At 34.3% G+C, this 27,852-nt stretch overlaps 1 protein-coding gene across 1 annotated transcript; it reads left to right on the plus strand.

The window, feature by feature from the left end:
• Positions 1-718: 718 nt before the first annotated feature.
• LOC124370370 (transmembrane protein 208) lies at positions 719-16,052 on the plus strand. The gene is made up of 5 exons (XM_046828658.1): positions 719-917; positions 4,953-5,111; positions 6,192-6,328; positions 11,272-11,356; positions 15,550-16,052. The coding sequence occupies exons 1-5, from the start codon at positions 912-914 to the stop codon at positions 15,679-15,681; spliced, it is 519 nt and encodes a 172-aa protein (XP_046684614.1). The 5' UTR covers positions 719-911; the 3' UTR covers positions 15,682-16,052.
• The last annotated feature ends 11,800 nt before the right edge of the window (positions 16,053-27,852 follow it).

Below are 27,852 nucleotides of genomic sequence, written 5' to 3' on the forward strand. Positions count from 1 at the left end.
ACAAAATAAATGTGCCCCCTTTAGCGCAGAAGTTGTTAGTATTCCAGTTAAGAAGAGTTAAATTCAAAACGCCCGCCGATTCAAAACGGCAAATTTAGTGTAGGGAACCCGCGAACACTCGATAATAGGCTAAGCCGAGTAAGTTTTGTTATGCATTTTAGCAAAATTAAATGAAGTTAAATCAAGTGTAATTTTTGAACCACCATTCTGTGATTTTAAGTATTCTTGGTCTTGTGCATTCAGTAATCCCTGTAATTAGCACAATTATTTTTACCACTGCGTATACATTAAAGAGTTTGTACAATCTTTGTGGGATCTAGTTGCAGAACTTCTATGTATGTATGTGTGCTTGTTAACGGGATTTTGTATTGAATTACCTGTATATTTATGTTTTGTCTGAATTTTTCTTTGTTTCTACGTTTAAAACCACAAAGTGTAAAAATTAGTTTGCCATTACTTTTTCCGAGTCAATACTAAGTGCATAAGGGTAGATGCATTTTATTTTTACAAAGTAACCCAGTTCTACTACGAGATAGTTTGGACCTGTTCCGTTTTGGACTTACATTTTTTTAGGTCCTACAATATAGAAACTACTCAACTACATACACTATCTCACATTAATTTTTGAGGGCTTTGAAAGAATAGATACAGTATTGTCCTTGGGTCTATCTCCAGATTGAGATTTTTTTATTGATTGAGGCTGACAACGAGGCAGACAACGTTTCATTTTCTCAGGTCGTTGATGTTGATTTGTTTAGCACAAAACATGTGACGTAGATTGGTAGATTGTAAGGCAGGTTATGTTTACTGTGATAAATAATATTTTATATTGTTACTTTCATTTTTAATTGGTGATAGCTATATCATAAAAATAATTCAAACCATAAGGAAGTACCATTTACTCAATTGGCATGGCGGTAAGACTATATAAAATTAAGATTTGTTGGCTTTTGTTTTGAAAAATTAAATTTATACTTAAAATATTGAAGTTAGGACGATACGTTTTGAGTGTTATTGTAACTATGTTATTTTAAGTTCTGTTGTAACTGAAATATGCTTAAGTTTGCAACATGTATGCTAAGAGTTCTAACTCTCAGCTTTCTAGCACTAATAGAACTGTAGTTATAGCAGATTTTAGATTAAAGTGCATGTCAAAAACATTGCATTTTGAAAATTTGTAACCAATAACCTATGAGGGATAGACTTTGTAAATTATATTTTAGTTCAGGACTACAGAGAGTATAAATACACAAAGTTTCACTAAATCTGAAATGGGCAGGTTAAATGGGTACAATAAGCGGACCCGGTTTTTTATATTGAAATTGGCAAACGATATTACTTAACCATAACAATCGATAGTGATTAATTATTTTGAACAGTTAACTTAAATAATCGGTATTTATTTACATTAGCGTGACCATGGAAAATGGCCTTTTTTTCATAGGTTGGGCATTTATAGCCAAGTATCACAGGTGCATATGAACTGGGGGGAAAGTATATTATTGTATTAACGCAATAATGTCTGAAAGGCATCAATAGACTCTTTTTGAGTCTATTGATGCCTTTCAGACATTATTGCGTTAAGGAGCAGGGGCATCACGTGATCTGGGATTCGACTTTTGCAAGCTCGAGTTAACTTTTTTTCTAAAAGAGCAAACAGTCGCAGCACTGCGCAGCGGGCAGGCATCGTTGACAGGATTAACGTATTAGTCAGCATCATTTCAGTCACTTATCACTTACCTTAATGTTGCCAGAGGTACGATAATTATTGTATAGGTACGATAATTTCATTGATTTTATGCGCTGGTAAGATACACGATGGGTAGTTATTATCGTACCAAGAAAGATTTTTGACAAATTTATACAAGTAACAAACCAAAAGTTAATTATAACATAATTTATTATACGAACATAACATACTTTTTCATTAAATGTGTTTGGTATGATTATTTTATATGAAATTACGATAATTTCTCGTTGTTGGTATGATAATCGGTTTTTAAAATCTGGGTATACTGAGTTTAAGCACACGTGGAGTTATAGGAAACTGTCAAAAACGGAGTTTTCAGAGGATTTACAAAAATCGTAGCTCCTTTGATTTTTGTTGCCGACAAATTTTTTCTTCAATATTGTTTTCAGGAAAAATTGTAGTTTTCAGGAAAAAAAAAATGAACATACCTTTCCATGGTCACGTTAATGTAAATTGATACCAAATAATCTATATCAACAGCTGTAAACACTTTCAAATAATAGGCCTACACGTAAGGTAATATTTCAATTTTACATAAGTAATATTTGATCATTAAAAATGGCAGTAAATTTTAGAAAAATACACAACATTGCTTTAAAAATGGTGACATATTTTACGTGGTTTCAACATGTTGGACCTGTACCGAAAAACCCATTATGTGAAATTTGTGGGAAAGAAACAACTTTCTGTAACTGTGAGAGGAGCATTGTCTTCAGTTTTCCTAATTTTTGTTATAATATTTTGTTTAATCACTGTAAATATTAAATTAATATTTTAATATAAAACATATGATTGTTATTGAGGACTATACTTTTATATCGATTGATGGTCTAGGATTTGAGATACGAATATTAGGTATCGATTATTACATTCTTCGATATAAAATACCGGGTCCGCTTATCGTACCCTACCCTAAATGCTTTGTAGGTTTGACATGGAATGATCCTGCTACACTATTAAGAAAAAAAAAAAAATATACAGTACTGTATTATAACATATGTATTTGTAAAATTTGTATGTTGTTTTATAAACTGAAAACATATCCTATTATTTTAAAAGTAGTTAGTCTTGAAATATATTTTAGGAATTTATAAGTGCATGTTATTGTGAATAAATCCTGAAAATTTGATAATGATCATGTTTACAAGAGCTATGTAAAACTGATTCACCCAATTTACACTTGAAATAGTTATAAAACGGGTTTTACTACGAGAAGTTGTTTACAATTCCTTCTTTGCATATTTTGTTTGTTTTTCGAATGGGATGCATTTAAAAATAATTGAATAGGATAGTATAATTATCAAATGATAGTGAGAAAAGGCTGAACAAAACTAACAATAATGTTTTTAAATTAGAGAAAATCCTCTTGGGTAGGGTGTTAGTTCCTCACTTTTATTTAATTAATTAGCCTCCCATTTACTTCTAAAACACTTTCCTTTCGAGAAATCAACAAATCATGTTCACATTATTTGTAAATAATTACTGGAATCATAATAAAACTGATACTAAATCACTTTTGCTTTGTTTTATAGTTAGAAGTATACTCTATGTGATAAACGTGCATGGACAACAATACAAATAGAGTCTTAGGTTTAGTTAATTGTACTGTATTTTTAATTGTATACTTAGAATTATAAATATTGTTTTAAACGGTAAAAATATACTAAATCGAAATCTGTACTCTAATTGCAGTGTAATATAGAAGTTTATGTTAAAATAATATATTCAGTTTTCATACTTGTTTAAAAAATTAATTAATTATTGTTGAATAGCACTGTTGGGTGGTAACAAAGGTCACAATACATCACTGCGTGTAACACTTTTCTTCAGAAGCTTAGAATTTAAAGGGTTAATAAATCCAATAGATTTATTGCATTTGAGTGATTAGCTAATCCAATTGATTGTTCCTAGCCAAGTATTGTAATAGGTTACTCCTAGTACAAAATAAGCCAGTTGTAGAAGTTTTATGTACAGAAAAAAATATTCTTTATTCAAACTAAATTAAGTTGGGGCTCGGTCTACAAAACTTTTAGAGTAGAATTTCATAAATGGTATCTGGGTTATTGTTGAAAAGATACTAAGTGGTATATATAAATATTATTGTTCTTAATGAGATTATTATATGATATATAATAATTATATGGTATATAATATTTGAACTAATAATTTTAATTCAGGAAGTCTATGAATGGTATGATGCGAGTTAAGGATTATTTTTTATATTGATACAAATACTATATTAAAAAGGAAATATGCACTATTATACATTATTTTATTCAGAACAATCCTTATGTTAAAGTATCTATGATCTTACAATTTGTTACAATATATCTACAAGGTGATTTAAAATTTGTTCCACTAGATAAAATCTTTAAAAAATTATAAATTGTTACATTTTACTTCACTTTTCCAAAATTACTAAACAACTAAGTATGTTACTAAAAAAAATGAAATATTCACTTTAAATGTTTTTAAACATGTGTAGATTTCATAACAATATTTACTCTATGAATGTAGTTATATATACAAAAACTAAACTAATTATTGTACTATACAGAAAACGCCTATTAGGTGAAATAACTACTGCTTTATGAGCAGTTCTAGTTTGTTGTCGCAGCTGTTATTCAGAATAACTCAAGGGTAGGGTGTTATTCAGGTGAATGAAGGGAGAAGTACCACATGTAGTGTCTTCTGGTACCGAGTATGCTGCCTTCAATGAAGTATGGACACAGACACAGCTGGCTGTCTACAACAATGTCATAATGCTGATGTGTTCAGCAAAAAACTTTTCATTAGCGTGATTGCTGCCGACACACTGCCAATGGAGACAGCAAATTTATATCTGGACAACAAACCAGATGTCCAGTTCTATCCTTTTACAGTGAGGGCAATCCTAAGGGAGGTGAATGTTTTTTCAAAACAATAGTTCACTACTGGTCAAAGTGGAATTGATTCCCTCAGTGGCAAAGACCAAAGCAGGTGCCCCACCCATCTCATTGTAAGGATTTTTTTTTGCAATTATAAACTTCTAATATGATAGTAAGTTTAATGTATAGAAATCAAATGCATTTTTGGGTATAGTATTTTATAAATTACAGTACCACCATTGTAATAAATTATTCAAAAACTTAATGCCAAGATGCATGAAAACTTTTCTGTAGTTTGGTTTGAATATCAAGAACATTCTTGTTTTTCTTTTCAGCCTCAAAAAGGAAAGCAAGGAACTAAAGGTCAGAAACAAATTGTGGAAGAAAATGCAGAAACACTGAAATTTTATTGGAGAATGGCATTAATAGCAAATGCTGTATATTATTCACTAGCATTAACAGTTCTAAGCGACTGCTTCACCTGGATTAACATTGTAAGTATTTATTCATATTAAAATATCATAACTTTAATCTGGTAGAGTGCTTTCACACATCAAAAGCTATTTTACTCAAATATTTTAAAGGTTACATAAAGATATTTTGTAAACTTAAAAAAAAGAGAAGTGTATTTTAATAAATCTTTGAAAGATTGTACATTGCGGGCCACAATGCTCGGAATGTATTCAAAAACCGTAGTAAAGGTAGTGCAAGAGAGATAATGAATATCCCATATCATAATTACCCTATGTCATGCTTAAACCAGATGCTGAGCACCATGGCCCGCACTGTAAAATACTTTCTTGCTTTATTTTTTAGATTTAACTCAGGATGGTTATTATAACACAATAAGTATGGTACCAGGTGTTTATACATTTTTTTAAATTTACTATATGCATGTATTTTTAGGTAATTTATGCAGGTTTAAGAGGAAACAAATTTATTAAATACAAAATCCAGCACATCTTTTATACTGTATTTAACATTTGACTTTTGTGTGAGTTTTCAAGGTAAAAAGTTTTATTTCCTTAATCTTTTACATTAAAATATTGAAAATTTTGAGTTACATCCACTTAAAATATCAGAAATAAGTCTTAGTAAAAAGAATTTAGTGGATATTCAAGAATAATCATTACAGTGGATGTCTTAGTACATTTTCTATCATAAGAGGTTTAAAATATAAATATCTCATGGTCAATAAATTCTGTGCTTTGACAAATTGAAAGTGTTACGAATAATTTAAGAATCTTAACCCTTTTCATTCATAGTAGTTATGTTATTAAATGTTTCCTGTAGTATGATAGCCAGTAGTACACTTGACGGCGTCTGTCAGTTTTATCACGGCTCAGGTGTCTGATGCTGCAAACCAAGCTAAATTGCCATAAATAATGTTTTAATGGTGATGAATGTGATGCAAACTACATGAGGTAAAATCTCTAAGAGATGAAAACTTCTAGTTGGACCGATGGTCTGAATTTTATAAAGAAAATTATTGAAAAATAATGGTACTGTTATGGATGGATGCAAATCATTTATCTGTTACAAATTCTTTAAAGATATATCTTTTCTTTGTTTAGTTGATGCTGGTGATATCAACAATCGTATATGCTACAAGCTACCAGTTCATGGGATATATATCTGTACCCAAGTACACTGCAACAGGTCAACTCATTGATGCTGGTGTTGATCTAAATATGGAAGGAGGCCTGTCAGAGTATGTTTTGTTTTGTTTTGATTAATAAAAGTTTTGTATTTTTATTACATTTTTTAGTGATAATTTAATTTAATTAATTTAATATTATTGCATTTTGTGTAGTATTTATTGAGTTTATTTTATGTTGAATATAAATAAACTGTAGGAACATTTAATTTTCTGCTTCAAGCTATATTAATGTGTCACTGCAGTAGACGGTGCAGGGTCTGAGAGTGTCTGTTCGGTCTTACTCAATATAGACCAGCAGTAAAGATGTCGACCACTTAGAGCTGATTTGGTTGGCTCTGATTAGATACTTTAGGGGTATAAAATAGGTTTTAATGGTTCAGAGTATATACCTAATGTTTAGAAGTACACAGATATTTCGAATTTAAATTAAAGCTCCCATCTAGCTGTAAGTTAAATCGTGGGAAGTGTATGGAAACTCATTTTTCAGTGTTGATAACACTTTATTAGTTATCAATATTAACAGAGATTATTATAATTGGGTCATAAATTAGTCAGTAGATTAAACAATTAGGAAATAAAATAAAATGCCTAATCTAAAGAAGACTCAAGACTCACTCTCAGCAACTATGAAGTATTTAGTGTCATAAGAGTTTTTTTGGCAAAGAAAGCGCAACTGGTGGAAATTTATTGTGAATTGTGTTCTGTGTTTGGAGAAGACTTATGGTCTATACTGCTCATAAATTGTGTCAATTATTTCATGAAGGACGAACAAGTATTCACAACGAAAAGCGAAGTGGCCGGTCTGTCTGTGGTTTTTAATGACTTTGTGGAACAAATCAGACATAAGGTGAGGAAATCAAAATATACAATCATAAATTTTTCACAGCGTTTTCTGCAAATGTTAAAAACTCAGTGTATGAAATTGATAGTGTATGATAGGACTGAGAAACTTGGATATCTATGAAGAGTTGAAAGCCGCCGTTACATGCATAGGTGAATGAATTTTTTGTAGTTGTTCTTTTACATGTATAAAATATATAAAGTTGTAAATATTACATACATGTATTTTTTTACTTTACTGAAGCATTTTACTTTCAAAATATGTTTTACAAATAAAATATAACCTCAATTTTTACATTATTAAAAATATTCAACATTTATTTGTGTTGTTGAAGGATGAAGTCTTCTTATGTAAAAAAAACTATTTTATTAAAAGAATTTGAATTCACACATGAAAGCACTGGAATCACGACTTACAAAACTCCAAGATATTTGACACCTAGAATTTACAGAGGAAAATTTGGAAAAATACATAACAGCTGACAGAATTAAAACACAATACAGTCAAAAGTTTAATCTTCTGTTGATACTGATGATCTTGACGGTGAGCTTCAGATTCGTTGGCAACTAGAAGAGATTTACGGACCATACATTACTTCTTACAATCACAAAAGAAGAAGAATGCAGCAGTAAGTAAATCATACCCAAGTGCTTCTTCATGTGCTTCACCTAGTATTCCTACTATTCCTCTTCAACTGTATTCCCCTGAAGAGAACTTCACTAATTTCATAAGCTGTTTTGAAGTGTTCATACGTCTCAGAGATAATACAGACCAGAAATTGAAAGTTGATCTTCTACTTCAGGCATTGATACTTTAAATTCTCAAAAAAATTTATAATGTATGTATTTCTGACAGTCCTCTAAACAAAACAACGTGTGATTATAATAACAATAAACTTTTAAAACATCTGGTAACACCTCCCTCTCTAATGTTGTGGTATCTTGCACTTGATTACCTGATCAATATGTCTTCTCCATAACTGTGCATCATCCACTCTGACTCTGTAGGTGACACGCCCTTCCCTAGATTTGAAAGATTAAACTCAAAAATCTCAAATTAAACCAAGATAAGTGAAATTTATTTAAGTTTAAGGTTGAATACCTAGGCCGTGTTATTGACAGTGAAGAATTACACAAATCAGAAAGTAAAATAAAAAGCATTGTGAAAGCAGAGGCCAGGAAATGTATCTGAACTTTGAACTTTTCTAGGCCTAATAAACTACTACCACCATTACATTAAGGATTTAGCAACAATACTGCATCCCTTGAACATGTTGCTTCGAAAACGAAGTACTTATACATGGACCAAGGACTTTGAGAATAGCTTTAAAAAGATAATGAAAATCAGTGAAGAAACACTCGCTTATTTTAACCCTGTCTTACCTCTACACATGCAATTGACACATTACCAGTGGGTCTAGGAGCTGTTCTTTCCTACAGATATCAGGATGGCACCGACAGGCCGATTGCCTATGCATCACGATTCTTAACAAAATCAGAACGCAAGTCCTCCCAGATTGACAAAGAAGCATTAAGTATTTATTGGGGATTGAACCATTTTTTTCCATACTGTTACAGCAGACACTTCACAATAATTATTGACCATACGTCATTAGTCTACGTCTTTACTTCATCTAAAACTCAGCCAACTATCTCAGTTGCACGCATTTTCAAGTATGCCCATTTCTTATGTGGATTTGATAATGATATTGAATACTGAAACTCAACTCAACATGGCAACGCAGATTACCTCTCCCATTTTCCGACAGAAACACCTCAAGACAATTTGATTGACACTCATTCATTATTTCAAATCAGCTAATTGGAAATTCTAAATCTAAATAATAAATTGCTGAAGAAACAAAGAAAGATGTTAACCTGTCCAGTATTTTAAGCAATACAACGTGGACAGTCTGTTGAAATATATGGGTACCATGATAATCAATTAACCATACAGGATGGATGTCTACTCAAAGGCTGGAAAATAATGATCCCAAAATCTCTTGTTAAACATGTACTTCATGAATTGCATATAGCACAAATTGGCCAAACAAAGATGAATACTTTAGCGAGTAGTTATTGTTCATGAAAAAATATGGAGAAGAATATTGAGGATATGGTAACTTGTTGCCAAAAATGTGTAGAAACTATGAATGTGCCAACACAAATTGTTCATCAATGGGAACAGCCCTCAAGACCTTGGGAAAGAATACATATTGACTATGTAGGTTCTACTGACGGACAATAATGCCTGATAGTTGTGGATGCCTTCACTAAATGGATTGAAGTAGTTCCAACTCATACAGCAACAACCATGTGGACAGTGAATGAACTAAGGAAACTAGTTTTGGTACTTATGTACTATACGGACCCCACCTATTTTTTACAAATCGGGTTTAGTAAGGTAATGTTATGTTACGTTAAATTACCATCATAACATAACCTAACCTAAACTAGGTCAGGAGACTAGGTAGAGGCCATGCAGAGCGGGCGCGTGAAGCACTGACCGGTGCCTGGCCTGTCACTGTCTGACACATACCGCGCAGCGACAGTACATTGCCGTTGCAGCGGTATGCTGATTTGGGAGCTGCCGTCTACAGAAGAAGCCGTGGTTTTTCTCCAATCACGAGGTCTGCTGCCTGTGACGAAATTATGCGAAGGAAGACATGCTATGAAGTATTTCGGCAAAAAATACCCTTTTTGGAAATGCAATGTCAGACCATGCAAGAAGAAAGTGATGTTTCGTGTCGGTATGTGGTTTGAACACAGTGGGTTACCTTTTGTAACAACATTGCGTTTTATGTATTGTTGGTGCGATGAACTAAATTCAGTTAAGTGGTGTGACCGACAGTTGGGAATGTCTATTCACACAACAGTGGACTGGAACAACTACACGAGAGAGGTATGTGTTGAATCTGTTATAAAAATGTGGCGTAGTGCGAAGTGGCGCAATAAGGTCCAAAGGGGTACTCGAAGCATCATCTGGATACTTATCTGGCGGAGTACATGTGGCAGTCGGCAGCAGTGGAGACGGGAAGCGATAGGTTTGATGCGTTGCTAGCGGACACTGTGGCCTTCTGGGATGACGCCAATACACAGTAACTTTTTCTCTCTGTTCATTGTTGTAAATATATTCATATTCATGCTACACATTTTTCCCCTCCTAACTGTGCCCAATTTGTAAAAATATAGGTGGGGTCCGTATAGTGCGTAAGTACCCTATTTTCTACATTCTGTTTTCCCCATGTGTTAGTTTCGGACAATGGCACACAATTTGCTTCTCAGGAATTTAAATATTTTTCAAATGCTTGTGACATTAATCAAAAGAAAACAGCACTGACTATCCCAGCTTGAATGGACAAGTGGAACAATACGTCCATACATTGAAGAAGAGCATTCTCGCTATGACAGGAGAGAAGGGAACTTTAAAATTTAAAATAAGACGATTTCTTATGCAACTTCGACAGTCTTCAAATGCAACTGGCACTTCATCATAACACGTAAAGTTTGGAAGAAGAGTGAGAACAAATCTATCTTTACTCAAACTAGTTTTAAACACAACACGTAATTACGAAGATAGTACAGTTAGGATTCGGAGAGTGCGAATAGTTGGAGATAGAGTCTAAGTGAGAGGCGACAGGAATGGAAAGGGAAAATGTAACTTTGGACAAATAGAATTTAGGGAAGGGTTTGTCACCTACAGAGTCAGAATGGATGATGAAAAGTTATGGAGCAGACATTATTGAGCTATTACACCAGGTAATAATGTGCAATATACCACAACAACATTAGAGAGGGAGGTGTTACCAGTTGTTTTTAAAGTTTATTGTTATTATAATCACATGTTGCTTTCTTTTGATTTTGTTATTTACTCAGAATACAATTAACCATAAATATGTTACATTCACATTATAAGTGTTCTATTTTTACATTAAGTACCTATATAAAAATCTCAGATGAACATGACTCCAAATTCCAGGAGTTAAGTCTGTGACAGGGTCAGATTCGAGACGTTCTACTTAGAGGAAACTGAACTGGGGCTAAACTCAACATTATGATGTGAAATTCAAATTTAATGTACTTTTATATCAAAACTGTTGCCATTTATGTATATGAAACTAAAGTTTGTTTGAATTTCAAATAAAATGTTCCAGACATGTCAAAGACCTGATCATCCTTACATCTGGAGTCCAAGTCCTGTCTTTGTTGTCTAGCTACTTTTGGCTGCTCTGGTTGCTTGTAAGTATTATGTAAAGTGGTCAAGCTAACTTACAAATAAGTTTAATTTATCCTCAATTAGTCAGTGATCCACGGATACACAGTAAAGTTGAGCTAACAGTATTGTGATTATTTTTGTCCCTTTAGGTGTCTATATAAAAATTCCAACTCATTCATATAGTAGTTTGTAGAAGTTGTTAAAATTGTACAGTAGACCTATTTAACAGCCCCATATGTATACAATTGATAAACAAAATGATGACCCACAGCCCATATGAATCATTTTGATGCATGCATCAACCCAGGCCAAAGTAACACAAGCGTGCATATTGCAAATACAAGTTAGGCTCTTTAAATGACAATATAAGCGCTTACCTGGCGGCTTACCTCAAAGTTCAGTCTTATTATTTCTTTTAGCTCCCGTAAATAACTGTGCAATCACTGTAAGTCATAATGATGTGCATGGACTCAGAATGAAACTTTAAGCCTGTAATTTGTATCAGCAGCCCATGTATATCAATTTAATATAAAGAGATATGTGTGAAAAATCGAACCTTGATTTCTGAATCATCTGAGATTAAAGAATGCAATAAAGAGTTGATTCAGGCTCAGAGGACTAGTGATTAATTAGAGATTAAAGAATGCGGTTCTGAGAGCAATGACTGCTATTTAGACTAATTAATTATATATAAATTATATATGGAGTGGTTGGAAAGGACACAGATAGTTGTGAAGAAAAAGGGTTGGATAAAGGAATGATGCCACTCACCGAAGCCGTCTTCACCTGCCACACACACAGTATGGCACGGCTGAGATGTCAAGTACTCTTAAAGAACCCCATCAGGGTGGTCATCCCACTGTCCATAGTTAGATTGGGAGGTGAAATCATTGATAAGAGTACAAACACAGTTCATCACACTGTCACTGGGGGGGGGGGGGGGGAAGAGAGATTTGTTCAACAATAACCTCGCCCTGAGAGAAAGAGTCACAGGAATTAAAAGAGTTTTTAGAGACTTGTGGCTGGGACAAAAGAACAACAAGATGCACCCTATGTGGATTCAAATTTTGTTCACTGCTGGTTTGGGCAGTGAACAAGGGACACTGTGCCAACCGATCAGGCCATGTTACAGTGATGTACTACAGGGGTATATTAAATAGTCTCAGCCAATGATGGGGAGCAATCATCTGATTCTATGTCATCATCTATACAGTGTAGTTGCCAGGTCATTGAGTATTATATAGAGAATACGAATATAAACCAATTTAATTTAAACAATGAAATTATATTTGATACTAATGAAACAGAGTTGTAAATATTATACAATTACCTCTTTCAAGCAAGGCAACATTATTAGCCCCAACTAATTAATAACACATAATAATAGGCTAAACAGTCCGCCTACTTCATCATCTCTTGGTCGGTACATCTATCGCTTTGAGTGTCTAGTATCTCATATAATTTGCAGGAATGATGGTCAGCTTCTAAAGTCTGTTCATTGTTAACAGTGATGTTGCCATTAATTAGCGACTTACTCTAAAAGCCATGATATTCATACAAGAATAAACATTATTCTTGTATACTGTATGGACCATGGGGATTAACAACTCAATTAGGAAGCAAAAAACTACTAATTTCTACAAATACAACAGAGTTTGCTGTCATTCATTCACCATCTGTGTCACAACAATGCCCTGTAGGCCCAAAATCTCAACTATCGCGTGCAGAATGTGTTTCTAATGTAGCTGTGAGTCTACTTACATGCTTTAATGTGTGTATCAATTCGATTGACCTGGGACTGAACACGTTATAACTAAACATTCTTGTGATGTAAATCACATTTTACTCTTTAGGCTTAGTGATAGTATCAATATACACTTCAACACAAAACACTCAAGTTAGCTAATATTACGTTTTGTTCAGCACGGATGGATGAGAAACTGTGGTCTCACCTTTTGTTTGGACCAAGGGAATGGCTTATGTTTAACTTTGATCAAACTTTGTCTGCAACAGACAGATTCAGTTTTTGGGCCAACAGTTACCCTAGACGAAACCGAGATTGTAGAAGTCTATTCTACAAAATTCCTTGGAATACACCTTGATGGAGGGTTGACATGGGATTGTCATGTAAAACTGTAACTTCTATGCAAAATTGTCCTAAAGTATTACTGAGCAATTATCCAAATACTGCCCAATTCTGGTGTTGATGACGGCATATTATGGACTAATCTACTCACATCTCTTGTACGGTGTAGCTTTGTGGGGAGGTTGTGAAAAGAGCATTTTTCACATTTAAAAAAGTATTTTATAAACCATCAGAATAATGATAAAACTGCAACTTAGAGAGTTGTGCAGACCTGCATTCAAAAATCTGAAATTGTTGACATTGCCCTACCTCTGTATTTTGGAGTAGTCCATTTTTTTAAAGACAAAGTGCAATCCTATAAAAAGTAGTGACATATACTCTTATGAAACTAGAGACAGGGATAATTACAGAACTTCGAGATACAGACCAGTAGCTAATGAACGTTTGTCTTCTCAGGCAGTAGTTCAATATGTCAACCAACTGCCTATTCAATTAAAAATACTGCGATACACAAGGCATTTAAAACTTGTCTAAAAACCACATTGATATCAAAAACGTTTTACAGTATAGACGAGTTGATGATTCACATTTGGGAGACCACGTGATTGGCTGACTGACATTGGGGCAAGAGTGGGAAAAAATTCGGAATGAATGAGAATTTCGGTGAATGTAAAATTTGTATGTATGAACGAAGTTCAAATGTAGTGAATGAATGCTAAATTTTAGTATATAATTTACTTTGACCATTACGAAAACATGTCCATGTTTGTACGCAATAAAACATATTATTATTAACACCAAATCCACCTTTCCTATTACGTTATTTTCATATCTCGGCAAACACACACAATACGGAACGGAACTGCTCTACACTAGCTGAGTTGGGTACATCAGTAATGTCAAGTGCACTTACTATGTTGAGCTGATCAGTGTGGTATTTGGCCACCAACAGCGTTGAGTTTACCAGCTAGATTTTGTTTCCTTTCTGGTCATTAGATATAATTTACTTACACATAAAATTTTATAAATACTTTAACTTCAGAAACAGTTGCATGGTAATATTGATTGCAATACTATTGCATAAAAAAGGGTATATTTTTACAAAATAGTTGTGTTAAGGAAAACATACTCCAAAGTTACTCTATAAAAATTAACTAACAAAATATATACCGGTACCTTATAAATGATTTAATAAAAAAACTCATACCTCAGAAATGGTAATAGTTTTATATTTTGCATGTTTTTATGTCTTATTAGTGTGTTTTTTTCTGCTAAAATAAAAAAAAAAAACTATCCTTAATTATTTAAACATGCTGGCTTTTTAAAAGTTTTAAAGAAAATTTTTAAGAAAACCGATCCGAGAAGAAAAAATTAATACGCATAAAAAGATAGCTTGTAAGAAGACAAAAATGAAGACGCCTTATGTGTTATTGACTTATAACAGAAAAAAACATTATGAATAAAACAAACTTGATGATGATGTTAAATAACAGAATACAAATTTTACTACTCCTTTGTAATCTATATCTGTATATTATGTATACAGAAGAGTAGTGAACTTGCATTTATTTATTTTATACATTTTTAAGGTCTTCATATTTACTATCTCTAAAACTATTTTTTGAACCAACTATAGTTGTAATATGAAATCAAAAAATTGTGTTGAGCCTAATGCTGAGAAACATACCACAGTTGACTCAAACAGCGAGCAATGTTGTATAGAACAATTTAAATTTGATATTATACTAGGAATTTGCTTGTGATAGAATGCATCGAGTATATCAAAATGACTATTAAAATATAGAATGCAGCAAATGTACTTAGTACACTGAAAAAGTTAATGTATTCCAACCGAGTGTATGCATCATTTGATATTAAAAAATAGTATTGCAAGTACCTCTAAATTAATATTGGTCATTGTTCTAATTATTCCCTATTGTAATCTGAAAACAGGCTCTGTAAAAAGGATTGTGCCATACCTCAATATGGATTAATTAATCATTTATTGTAATAATAAAGGGCCCAGTAGCTCCGCAGTACATGGATACATGATTACCCTGTGCTGGTCCATAAATCTATTTTATAACTATTGAAAGCTGATGATAACAAAGAGCATTGTTCGTGTCACAGGCACCAGGACGAGCAGTGCAACTCACATGGTCCAACTTACTCTCTCCGTACTTCTTCCAGCAAGGGGAACCACAAGAGGTGGACGAGAAGAAACAGCGAAAGATGGAGAGAAGGATGAGAAGGGGACTCTGACCCAGGATAAAAATGTAACCTTAAAGCCACCTCACTCGGGCTAGAGGCTGGCAGTGGCCGTGGAATGTTTTATACTGATAAACAGGGGTTGTCTTGAAACACTCGAATTAAAGTGTCTGGTTTTATAAAATAGTAATTTGTGATATGTTTACTTATCTAAGCATTACTATTAGCTCATTCTCTTCCACTGTATGTTCCACTAAAATTAATGCTTAACATGAAGGAAGCATATTTAGATAAAAGTTCTGTTTTCCGAGTGGTTATTGATTCTTGGGTATTCTGCTTTGATGTTAGATAATGTTATATCACCCTCTTTCTGAAATATTATTCTATAAAAGCTGAATAATATAACAGTAATATAGTACATGCAATTGTTGAACTGATTGACTTCAATTTAGAAAGCTCTGATAACGTGGATGCCCTTCAGACGGAGAATTTGATTGCACACTGTATGACTTCAGTCCATTAACCTGATTCTGAGGTGATTTTTGTTAATTTTCTCAAATCAGTTTTAAACAGCACAATATTATGTTCACAGAACCCCTTGGAGAGTAACAATGTTTTGGAATTTACTGGAATGTTTATATAGAACTTACTTTATGTGTTCATAAGATTAAGTTTATAGGAACTAAAAAATACTCAAGATAATACCAGAATATTTGTTTTATTTTTAGATGAAAATTATAGACATTATGTAAAGAAACTATTTTTAATGTTTATTGTAATCATAAAAATAACTATTTTGAACATTGGAACAATTAATTTTATTATTACTAGAAATATTAACTGAATGCATTTCTGAATTTGGAGATTATTTTGTGTTGTTGTTTTCTATTGACAGTTGTTTAAGCAGGAAGAAGCTACTCAGTCGTTTAAGATTAAAATCAGCTTGCAGTATTTATATGAGAAATTGTGCACATGTCTATAGATTAAGAATAATAGATAGCTACTGCTTCCTCACACAGTACTGGCAGAAAAATACAGCAACATTTTGTGTAGTTGTACTCTGCCCTAATTTATTCTAAATTAAAAAACATGCGGCTTTATTTCCTAGTAATTATGTTTTTTTTATACTGAAATTAAACAACCAATATAAAATCTATAACATCTTTAAAAACACACACATGTATTGATATTCTTTATATTTTTGTATTTCATTCTTAATAACATACAAGTATATCATTTTAACCCTCAAAACTATCGCCCCTTTAATAAATTCTTGGGTACGTCCTTGTTACACAAGTATGTGATGTGAGTCTAGAGGGAATTTTACAGACTTAATAAATCATTTCTGGCATCCAAATTTGCCATGTGTATTATATAAAACAAATTATTACATTTGTTATATGCCTTCTTGAATTAATTCTTTCTAAATCCGCATGTCTAGTAAACATAACAAATAGAAAACTTTTATCCAAAATTCTTTTTAATATTTTTAATTTTTGTGAAATATGTAGTGGAAAGGAATATAATATATGTATGTTGAAAAGCCGTAATGATTTTTGTACAGTTCAATATTTATTAAAATTAAATTATTTGTGAACAACTATTATTGTTTTGTAAACAAGTTTTTCGTTCTTTTTTGTATTATTGTTACTGAATATATAATAAAATGTTGTACAGGTTTACTCCTATTTTTGGATTTTCCTGATTTTTCTTATTAACCTCTGGGTTCCTTGTAGTTGAGCCTGCATGCAAATTACTGTAAACCATGAAACTAGAGGAGATGAATTTGCGACTAGTTAAATACCATTTGCTTGTAGTCACTTAAAGGAAGGTAGAAAGCTTCCATTTGTGTCATTGAAATGAGAGGCATCAGCTGTTTTGACATTTTTTGCCTCTGGCTTGTGCAAGCATACTTTTAAAGTGGTTGTGCTCACTTATGGGTTGGTGGATTTCATTAAAATAAAGTACTGTTGAAATTTTAATAAAATTTATTAAATAGTTGGTATAATTTTTTATAGATATACTGGGTTTTCTACTGGTGCTATTTTGTTATATTAAACCAAATAAAATAATTATTAATTCAATTTTTACTTATTTGTGCATAAGTTTGGTATCTCCAGCGTTACTAGATCTAGAGATATAATTTTTTATATAAAATACAAAATGGCTGCTAGTGGATACACAACACATTTCTCAACTTGTGTTTATATGACATTTTGTTTGAAATAAGCTACAGTACTATCAGCTACAGGAGTTTGTGACAACCTTTTCTGAACACTCTGTATATATTGTATGTATTATGGTATTATATTTATAATGAATTCACAACTTAACAACTACTGATGGCGAGAGAAAAGAAGAGACCTGGCCCGTACCGGCGCACAGCTGTGTACTAGTGTGTTGCCGCGCGGTAATTTCAGGCGCTTCGCCCTACAGCCAACCCTGCGAATTGATTATCATAGCAATGGAACAGTGAAACAATAATGGAATTACGAAACAAGGCGCGGCAACATACTAGTAGTAGCGCCTGCAAATTTCAGATAGGCCAGAATCCAGGTCCCTTCTTTTCTCTCGCGATCAGTATTATGATATGCAAAATTTAAACTTACAAACAGAATTAATGGGAATTTATTTACACAGCTGAGGCAGGCCAATTTTTCTAATGGATCTTACCACCACACTCGTACCGAAATGACTCACCCATGAATAAAAAAAGACGAAGGTGTTCAGTTATGATTGTGACTGTTTTATTGTAACATTCTTTATTTTAATATGTTATAAAAGGTTTAAATAGACATTTTCTTGCTATACATAAAAAAGAACAGTCTCACCTGACTTGGAAGAATACAGAATACAGAAAGCTTTATTCATGATCATCAAGAACAGAATAGTTGTCAATCAATAATAAAAATAATAAGTTATGAAACATAACATTGAAAGGAAAGAACAAAAATTAACAACAAAAACATTACAAGTCAGGAGTTGAGAATGTCATAAAACTCATCGAGACTGTAGATAGAGTTCTTCACCAGCCACTTGTGTAGTCTTCTTTTTAGAGTTTTAGCGTTGCCGGTCTTGATGGCATCAGGAAGGGATGTTCAGAAGCTTGGTTCCAGCAAATGATGGTTTTTTTGGTGAAGAGCGTTGTTCTATGAGCTGGTAGACGGTGAGCTTGAGCCTGTCTAGTGTAGTAGTTGTGCACCTCACTGTTTCTCGGGAAGTTTTGCTTGGAAGCATATATGATGACTTCGATGATGTAAATTGAAGTCACAGTGAGAATGTCGAGTTCAGTAAAAGATTCTCTGCAGCTGTCTCGGGAAGAGAGGTCGGCCATGATTCCTATGGCCCGCTTCTGCAAGATTAGTACCCTCTGGAGATTACCATTTGAAGAACTCCCCCAAAGGATGATTCCATACCGAAGATGGCTCTCAAAGAGAGAGTGGTAGGCTATTTTTAGAGCAGATGTTGTGCCCGTAGCTATTTATCCTTTTGAGAGCAAAGAGAGCAGAGCTGAGCTTTGAGCTAAGGTAATCAATGTGGCAACTCCATGTAGATTTTGGTCTAATATCATACCTAAATGTTTAAGCTCATCCACTTTTTCTAGATCTGGTGGGCCTGATATGTGGTCTTTATGTCTGCCTAGTGCAAGGAGTTTTGTTTTGGATGGGTTGAAAACAAGGTCGTTATTTAGGCAAATATTGTTGGGCCATGCTAACAGATATGTACGTGTTGATTTCTAGTGACTCCGCTGTTGAACTGCTGGTGATAAGAGCTGTGTCATCTGCGTATGATACAGGATGACTAAAAGCCTCGAGTGTTTTACCTAGATCACTAGTGAATAAAAATGAATAGGACGGGTCCCAACACAGATCCTTGCGGAACTCCTCTTCTAACATACTGTGGAAGTGAATGAAGAGCCTTCGTCAAGCAGCCCTTAGCTGTGTTTTCAGCTCAACTATTTGCTGTCACCCAGGAGAGGTAGCTTTCGAACCATTTCAGGGCTATACCGCTGACACCCAAGGTTCTGATTTTGTATAAAATAAGCTTATGAGACAGTGAGTCAAATGCTTTACTCATATCGAGAAAAACAGTTGTTACAGTATTTTCAGACTCAATATTATCAATTATTATACACTCAATGAGCTCAGCAAGGGCGGTGATAGTCGATTTGCCCGGGATGAACCCATGTTGTCCCTTTTGGCAGCAGATTGTTACGCTGAAGGTGCTCTAACAGTCTCGAGAGAACTATTTTTTCCAAAACTTTTGATACAGTGGGCACAAGGGAGATTGGTCTATAGTTCTTGATGTCATGCTTACTCTCTTGCTTATGCAGTGGATATACCTTTGACATTTTTAATTTTGAGGGAAATAATCCCTGAGTCAGAGACTTGTTGATTACAATCCGTTAAGGGTTGGCAGGTTACAGAGCTGCAATACTTCAGTATTTTTGAAGAAATGTCATCATAGCCTTGAGGAGGAAGAGGATTTTTAGAGAATTTATAGTGTTGAATACTTCCTCATTAGATGTAAGATTGAACATGTTTAAGTCCTGTTCCTGTGAAGTTTGAACATAAGTTAATGTCTTTGGCGCTAGGAGCATTGTTATGACCGAGAGTTACTTCTGCAATTGTTGTAAAATAGGTATTAAAATGTTCAGCTATGGTAAAAATGTCGTCTAGGTAGTTGTCATCATCAGTATTTTTTTAATTTCCACGTGGATTCTGGAAGCTTCTCTCTTTGGTGCTCTTTCGCTATTAATGACGCTCCAGACTGCTTTGCTCTTGTTGCTTGCTTCGGCGATGAAGTTGGAGTTTGTTTCCCTTCTAAGACTTTTTAGTTTTAAGTCGTAGGATTTCTTCTTCTGGGCAGCATCCTCTTTAGCCTCAATTTGTCCACTGGCTAAGTAGCGCTCGTGGGCTTGGATGAAAGACATCCGCAGTATGTTTTACTTCAGGGTTGTTAAATTCTTGAGTTCGGTTCCTGGATCTGTTTCTTGATGTTGTATGGGGGGCATGTAATGTCTAATGCTGTAGTCAGAGTTCCAATGAAGTTTGAGTAGGCATCCTCTGCACTTGGAGAGTTGTTATACCCGATCCCATGATTGAATTTCAAGAAGCCCCTTTAAATTTGAGATGTTAATCTGGACTGAGACGTCTTCCATTTGATGAAGATTGTTTACTTGATGTGGAGGGAAAATCCATGAAGTAAAGTTGTCCGGTGTGGTCTGAGAGCCCGTTTTCAATGATTTCGAAATTGAAGCTATGTGGTGCCAAGTTGGTGCAAAAAACATCAATTATTGATGTAGCACTTGTAGGGGTTATCCTGGTAGCAGGTAGGAGGCATCGAGTCAGGTTATACTCAGATAGGAGGTTGTTTAATTTATTGTTTTCTCTTTCCATCAGTGTGCTGAGCCAGTCAATATTGAGATCACCAACAATGCAAATTGCAGAATTGTTTATGGGGAGTTCTTCTAGTGACGAGTTTAGTAATTCAAGAGCATGATCCAGTGGGCTTCTTGGTGGTCGTTATAACACCCAGAATGTAAACATGATTTTTTTTTTGTTTATATTGATTTTAACAGCGGTCATCTCACAAACAAGTTCAATGCTTTTGCTATCAAGATTTACACACTTTCCACCCTCATTGTCCAGATTAACTCTCTTGAATATTGCAACACCACCTTTTTGGTGCAATTTCCTACTATATTCTGCAATAAGTACATAGCTAATTTAATCGGACATTTTTCAATAAATCAGCACTGAGGCCAATGCTCAGTAAGTACAAGTATGGTCAGGTTTTGAAAAGTGTAGGAAGTGGTTTAGTGTGTCAATTTTATTTCGAACTCTGTCAATGTTTTAATGGTAGATTACAAATTTGCTACCTTTTTTTAGATTTTCCTTCGGTTTTTTTTTTTCTTCCAATCTTATCATCTTCTTTTCCTATATAATGATTTTCGAAAGTAGTCAAGTGTAGACCTCCTGGCCTTATGTCTTCTGTTTGTTCACTGTGGCATTCCCTAAAAAAGGGGTTCCTGGGGGGTTGTTGGCTATTTATTTGACTGTTTGGTGAGGCTGCTAGGAATGTATTATCTCCTGGCTGAGTTGGGTAGGTTCTGTGATTATTCTTCATTTCTTCTATTTTTTTCCCTGGTAGTATTGAAAATGGTTAAAATAAAATTGCTCTATTGTCTCACCATCCTTTCGTATTTTTGCATCTTGAGGGGGGTTTTAGAGTGGGTTTGCAGGGCAGAGCACTATGGTGCGGAGATTTCCTGACATTATTTACATATGGATGTGTTTCTATATTTGAATTTAAGGTTTTCAATTTCTTCAATTGTAGGGAGACACTAAATTTATTTTTCGCCTTTCTTTGTATATAGTGGTTTACCTAGACATGGTTTGTTGTAGGACATGTAGCTTACGAGTGGGTGTTTTTTTTATTATTTGAAGCCGGAGTTTGGATCACTTCTTTAGCTTTCCCACCATTCTCGACCACTTTTCCATTTTCTTTATTAGTGAGATTTTTCAGGTTTAATTCCAAAAAGTTTGTATTTTTTCTTCAAGCAAATTATGGCTTTTTCTTTAAAAATCCTATTTTGCTACTAGAGATGTAGAAATTGATTGTGTTGAGTAGTGCTCATGTTCTGTTTGCGTCTCAACATTGTTCAAAGATTTTTCCTCTTTTTGGTTAGAATCTTTTCCCTTTGACAGCATTCTTTTCAAAGATAGAATCTCTTTTTCCTGTTCATTGATTTTTGCTTCACATTATTTATCGATAAGCTCTGCTTGTTTCCTGTCATGTTCTTCGAAAATGCGCTGTATATCTAGTAGACGTTCTTTTTCTTTGATTGCTTGAGATTCCAAGTGGGCATTGCTTTGTTGTAGGTTTTCCATTGCTAACAAGTATTTTTCTTCATTTCTTTCTAGTTCTTCAAGTTTGGTTTCCAAACTAGCTAATTTACATGAAAGTTTTACTTTTATCTACTTTTAGGGTTTTGTTCTCTTCCAATAAAGTAGACCCTATTTTGGCAGCAATAATTAGACTGTCCTCAGTATTCCTTGGATTGAGTTCCATTATACCCTTTGCTCAAGTTCTTGTAATGATGAATTAGACATATTTATTTCTTCTTGTATTGAGAGCTGACCATTAGCCAGCTTAGTATTTTTAGGACTGCAAGTTTGTGGATTAATGCAGCTTTTGCACATCCAGTTGGTAGCTGATGTCTTGGCTAAATTTCTGAATTCCTTACTAGACAAATTGACGCAATTTGCGTGGAACCATTGTTTACAAGTTCCATTGCAAAAAATACCTTTATGTTTGACGCCTATGGTACAGACTCCACAGGGATATTTTGACATTTTTACAAATGGATTTGTTTTTCTTAAGGTTAAAAAATAATGCTCTTGTAGAGGGAAGATTGTCAAAGAATATTATATCTACTGATGTCAGTTTCATTTTCTTCTCCTGTCATTGTCAGATATAGGCAGTATGCTAGTACTTAGGTGAGCTATTATTGCATCTGTAAGTTGAAGGGGTTGTTAACTTTGATAATGTTGTATGATTTGTTTATAGTTATAGTTGGTTAGTTTTTTTTTTTTATTCAATCTAATAATAGCACTTATAAATCAGCCTTAAAAATTAAATTTTATTTATATAATCTCTGTATTTCTCATGTCAGTAGCTACTAAAATCACCACTGTACATAAGCAAAATATTTTCTCAATAAGTTTTTTATTTTTATTAAAATATTTCCAAATTAAACTGAGTGCTTATGAATTATAATTATAGATTTTTATTGAAGAGCTCTCTATTTACAAACAAAAGCAGATATCAGTCAGTGTCATTGTTTAATGTAATCTGTTTGAAGGCAGAGTGGTTATCAGTTGATCTTGACTTGATAAGACAGGTTATAAATAATCCTTATATCTGCTCAATACCTCAGGTGGTTGAGTAGTGAAAGTGCAGTGCCCTGCTAAAAATTATCTGTTCACAGTATACTCACAGTATCCAAAAGTGAAATGAGCACAACTTTGATATTATAATGTAAGTAGATTATGTTTAAATTAAAGATTATTAAGCACCAAAATACAGGTAAACTACACAGTCAGCCATCTTGTGTGTACAATGAATTAGAAAATGAATGTTATAATCTAGTGTTAACATACCGTACTGACGTGTAGCAAAATATAAAACTATTGATTTTAGAAATTCAATGACATAAATGCTGAGTACCAAATGTTTTTAATTTTAACCTTATAGCTTTCCTGTAAGGAATATTTGTCACCAAAGGTCCATCTGAATTGGCAACAGCGTATATTTGTCGCCAAAGTATTTAAGGTCATATAAATGATTTTTATTAGATATATTCTGGCAGAGCATTAACTATAGTAATGATTTATTGTTGTTACTATGATAATCATACAACATCGAACATTTTTCTCAACGGATAGCTGACGTGAACGTAATACGCGTAAGCTAGGTTGTTGCGTTATTCATGTTGTGAAATTGTAAACAAGTACTGCATTTTGTGTTTGGAGTTACGAATCTAATAGTATTTGTGGAAACATGTATTTTATAGTGTTTTAGTATTATTATTACTGTGGTTTAGCTTTCTTAGGTTATAGTTTTAGTTGTTTATTATGGGTGAAAGCTTTAGAGACCGATCATGTGATCGTGGAGAGCTTGTTTTGAATCATCCAATTTCTAGTGAAGACAAAGTTTATTCTGACATTGAGGTAAACCTGACAGACCATGTAGCAGATGTGATATCCTAGTAAGTGTTCTCTCACTATTGTGGGAGTCAGACAGAGAAGTTGTTCTTCCACTTGGTGATGTGCTTGGCTGTACTCATGAACTTGTGAAACTCCCCAACTCGAATTGTTGCTTGTGTGCCGTATGTGAGTATAAAATCTAGAAAAAGGAAACCAATTTTTTGCCCTGGATGTAATTGTGGAGTTCGGGGTATTAACTCAAAATAAACTTCGTTTCAAAATAAAATAGAGCCCCGTTATTCATTACACCATGATTGCGTGAACTGAAAAGCTAAGAACTTCGTATTTATGATTTCTGCACAGTAGCCTAAAATAGTTTAATTTTTACTAAAATTATTTATCATGAAATACTGGAGAAAAATTTGAGTTATTTCATGGTATTTTCATGAGGCAGATCTATAAATCACTTTATTCTCCCTCACGGTATTTCTCTGTGCTAATTAGGTGGAGTTTGTTCATATAGTTTATATTTTGAGCCTGGAGAGTTAAAAAACCACTGTCTCTTTTAACATAGGTTATGATTCATTAGGGTTATCACAATTATACTAATATTGTGACATTGTGTAAGAAACAGGCTTTATAAATTGATAACCTCGTTACTTAAAAGATGGTTTGTTTGTAGCGTCCACTATATTGTTATGCTAGGGAATGGTATTGCTTAATATTGCCCACTATGTATTTTCAAAATATCGCCCATTGTGGATACCCCTCTCACATTGGTTTTTACATGTCTTTCAAGCAGTTACAATGTTTCAAGTAGGTGGTCTTATTGAAAAATTTTCAGAGCATCAAAACATCAGAGCAGCTACCATGATTGGACGTTACTATATAAAGCTTAAAGTCAAAAGGAATCATGCCCTATAGCTACAACCCAACAAGTATTTATGATTTTGACTTTTTGTCACATCAAAGTGAGGAAGAAGGCAGAGACCATCACATCCAAATCTGGAAATCAACAGCTGAACCTCAATCATCAACACCAAGTTCTTCTACTCATATATAATATGTACCAGGTTCTTGTTTGGCGTCACAAACTAAAATAAACTCTTCTGAATCTGAAGAAAAAAGAATCTGATTCAGGAGGCTGATATCTGCCGCTCCCACCGGATTGGCGCAAAGTCCAAACCACAGCCTGATGGGACCGTGAAGCACCGACCGATTATCGTGCGCTTCATAAGCTATCGGGATCGTCGGAAGGTCTTCGGCGAGAAGAAGAAGCTACGGGGGTCTGGAATTACAATCAGGGAGGATCTGACAAAAGCCCGTCTGGACGTCTACAGGAGAGCCGTCGCTATTTTCGGACTGAAGAAGACGTGGGCTCAGGATGGGAGAACAATGTACATAGACCAGGAAGGACGGAGATGCAGCGCCACCAGGATAGAAGATCTGACGGCTGCGCCAACAACCACAGAGACTTCGCACGCACAATAAAGTATAGTTTTATAATACAGCCCTAGGATCTAAATTTTACTGGACATTAACAGGTACGTTCGATGAAGTTGAATAAAAGACTAATTTATTTATATAAAATTATAACTTTTCTCTTTTTTTCTGATCAACAATGTACTTTTTACCAATAGAATATTTTTGGTTATTTATTTACCTACTTTTGCAACAATTAGAAGAATGATATTTTATGATATTTTTTATTTAACTTATTTAGATATTTATGTTACACAACTATCGTTTAAACTGTTATCACTTCAGTTAAGTTGGATTCGTTTATATGCAGTTTTATTTTTCTATGACAAGATTTTTTTTCTCTTTTTTAATTTTGATATATAAGACAATCAATTGATATAAAATTTTTTGCATTAATCTTAAAAATGGCCAGGTTAATATACACTTTAGTATAAACCTCCATAAGAATTAAAACTTTTGAATACGTTTATTGCCTAAGCAATACTTTATAATTACTTTTTCAAATTTAAATTGTATTTATGCTTTACTATTAGATTCCAAGTGTGTTTTTATTGTATATGTATATGTATAAAATTTACTTTAAGAAGTGTAAACCATATACTTTAATGAGTGTTAGTTATATTTTTGAGCAAAGGAGCTGAATTTTTCAATGACAATGATACATTTGTCGTACAAAAATGAATTGATTGTGTTTGAGTATTGTATGTGCGTGTGTGTGCGTGCGCGCGCGCGCGCGCGCGCGTGCGTGCGTGTGTGTGTGTGTGTGTGTGTGTGTGTGTGCGCGCGCGCTATTCTGTCCTCTAGGGTCTGCTCCTCGCTGGCTCGTCGCTGCGTCGTGGCTGAGGGACCAGTATGACTGACCCTCACAGTGATGGTTGTAACACGGTGACGGCTCCTTCCTCTCCCTCCACAGCCGACATTCTCTCTGCCCGCCTCGATCCCTATCCAAAACATCTCAAAATTGCTCACATAAATTCCCAATCCCTTCTAGGACATATTGATGAGGTCAATTCAATATTCCGGTATAATAATTTTGACTTAATAGGTATTTCAGAGACTTGGCTTAAGCCGGTAGTTTTGTCCCATGACGTAGCGCTCCCTGGTTTTTCACTCTTGCGGAATGACAGGATCAATAAAAAAGGCGGTGGAGTTGCGCTTTATGTTGCGGGTGGATTTGAAAGACAAACTTTTATATTCCTCACCTTCTGAGTATTCAGCTAAGCCTGAATTTATGCTAGTTGAAATTTTATTTCCAGGTTATGAGCACCTCCTGTTACGGATCTGCTACCGGCCTCCGAGGGTAGGATTCATGGTCGATTTCGAAAATGCTCTCTTGCGCTACATGCCGACCTACACTCGTGTCTTGGTGATGGGGGACCTGAACACAGACCTTCTAATGACTAGACGCAACTATGACTACAATCAACTGACTACTATGTTTGACTCGTGCAATCTGACTATACTGCCATTGAATCCCACACATCACACTGCTACTTCCCATACCCTACTCGACCTTATGGTAGTCAGTGATCCTTCCGAGGTCCTCCTTCATGGGCAGCTTCCAGTCCCTGGCATCTCACATCATGACCTCATACACTGTGTTCTAAAAACTAAAACTCCTAGTGTTAAGTCTTTGTTTATAACCTACAGAGATTTTAAAAATATTGATGAATGTTCTTTTGCTTGTGATGTTGCAAATACGCCTTGGGAGTCCATTACCCACCTTGAAACAGTCGATGAAATGGTTGATAGGTTTAATTCCTTTGTTCTAGGTCTATATGATAAGCACGCTCCATTAATTACAAGGAGAGTTTCTAAGAAGCGCCCCGTCCCCTGGTTAACACCTGCTATACGCAGTCTTATGGCTCATCGCGACTCTTTGTACCGCAGAGCTCGTAGAACTAATGATCCAGACATCCTCGCTCAGTATCGTCAGCTCCGCAATAGAGTTAAACAGGACCTTCGTAACTCTCGGCTGCGATATATTCACAGTTTGTTTCCTGATAAAAGATCCTCATCCACCGAAATGTGG

Source organism: Homalodisca vitripennis, chromosome 1 (genome assembly GCF_021130785.1).
Source record: "Homalodisca vitripennis isolate AUS2020 chromosome 1, UT_GWSS_2.1, whole genome shotgun sequence".
Taxonomy (NCBI): Eukaryota; Metazoa; Arthropoda; class Insecta; order Hemiptera; family Cicadellidae; genus Homalodisca; species Homalodisca vitripennis.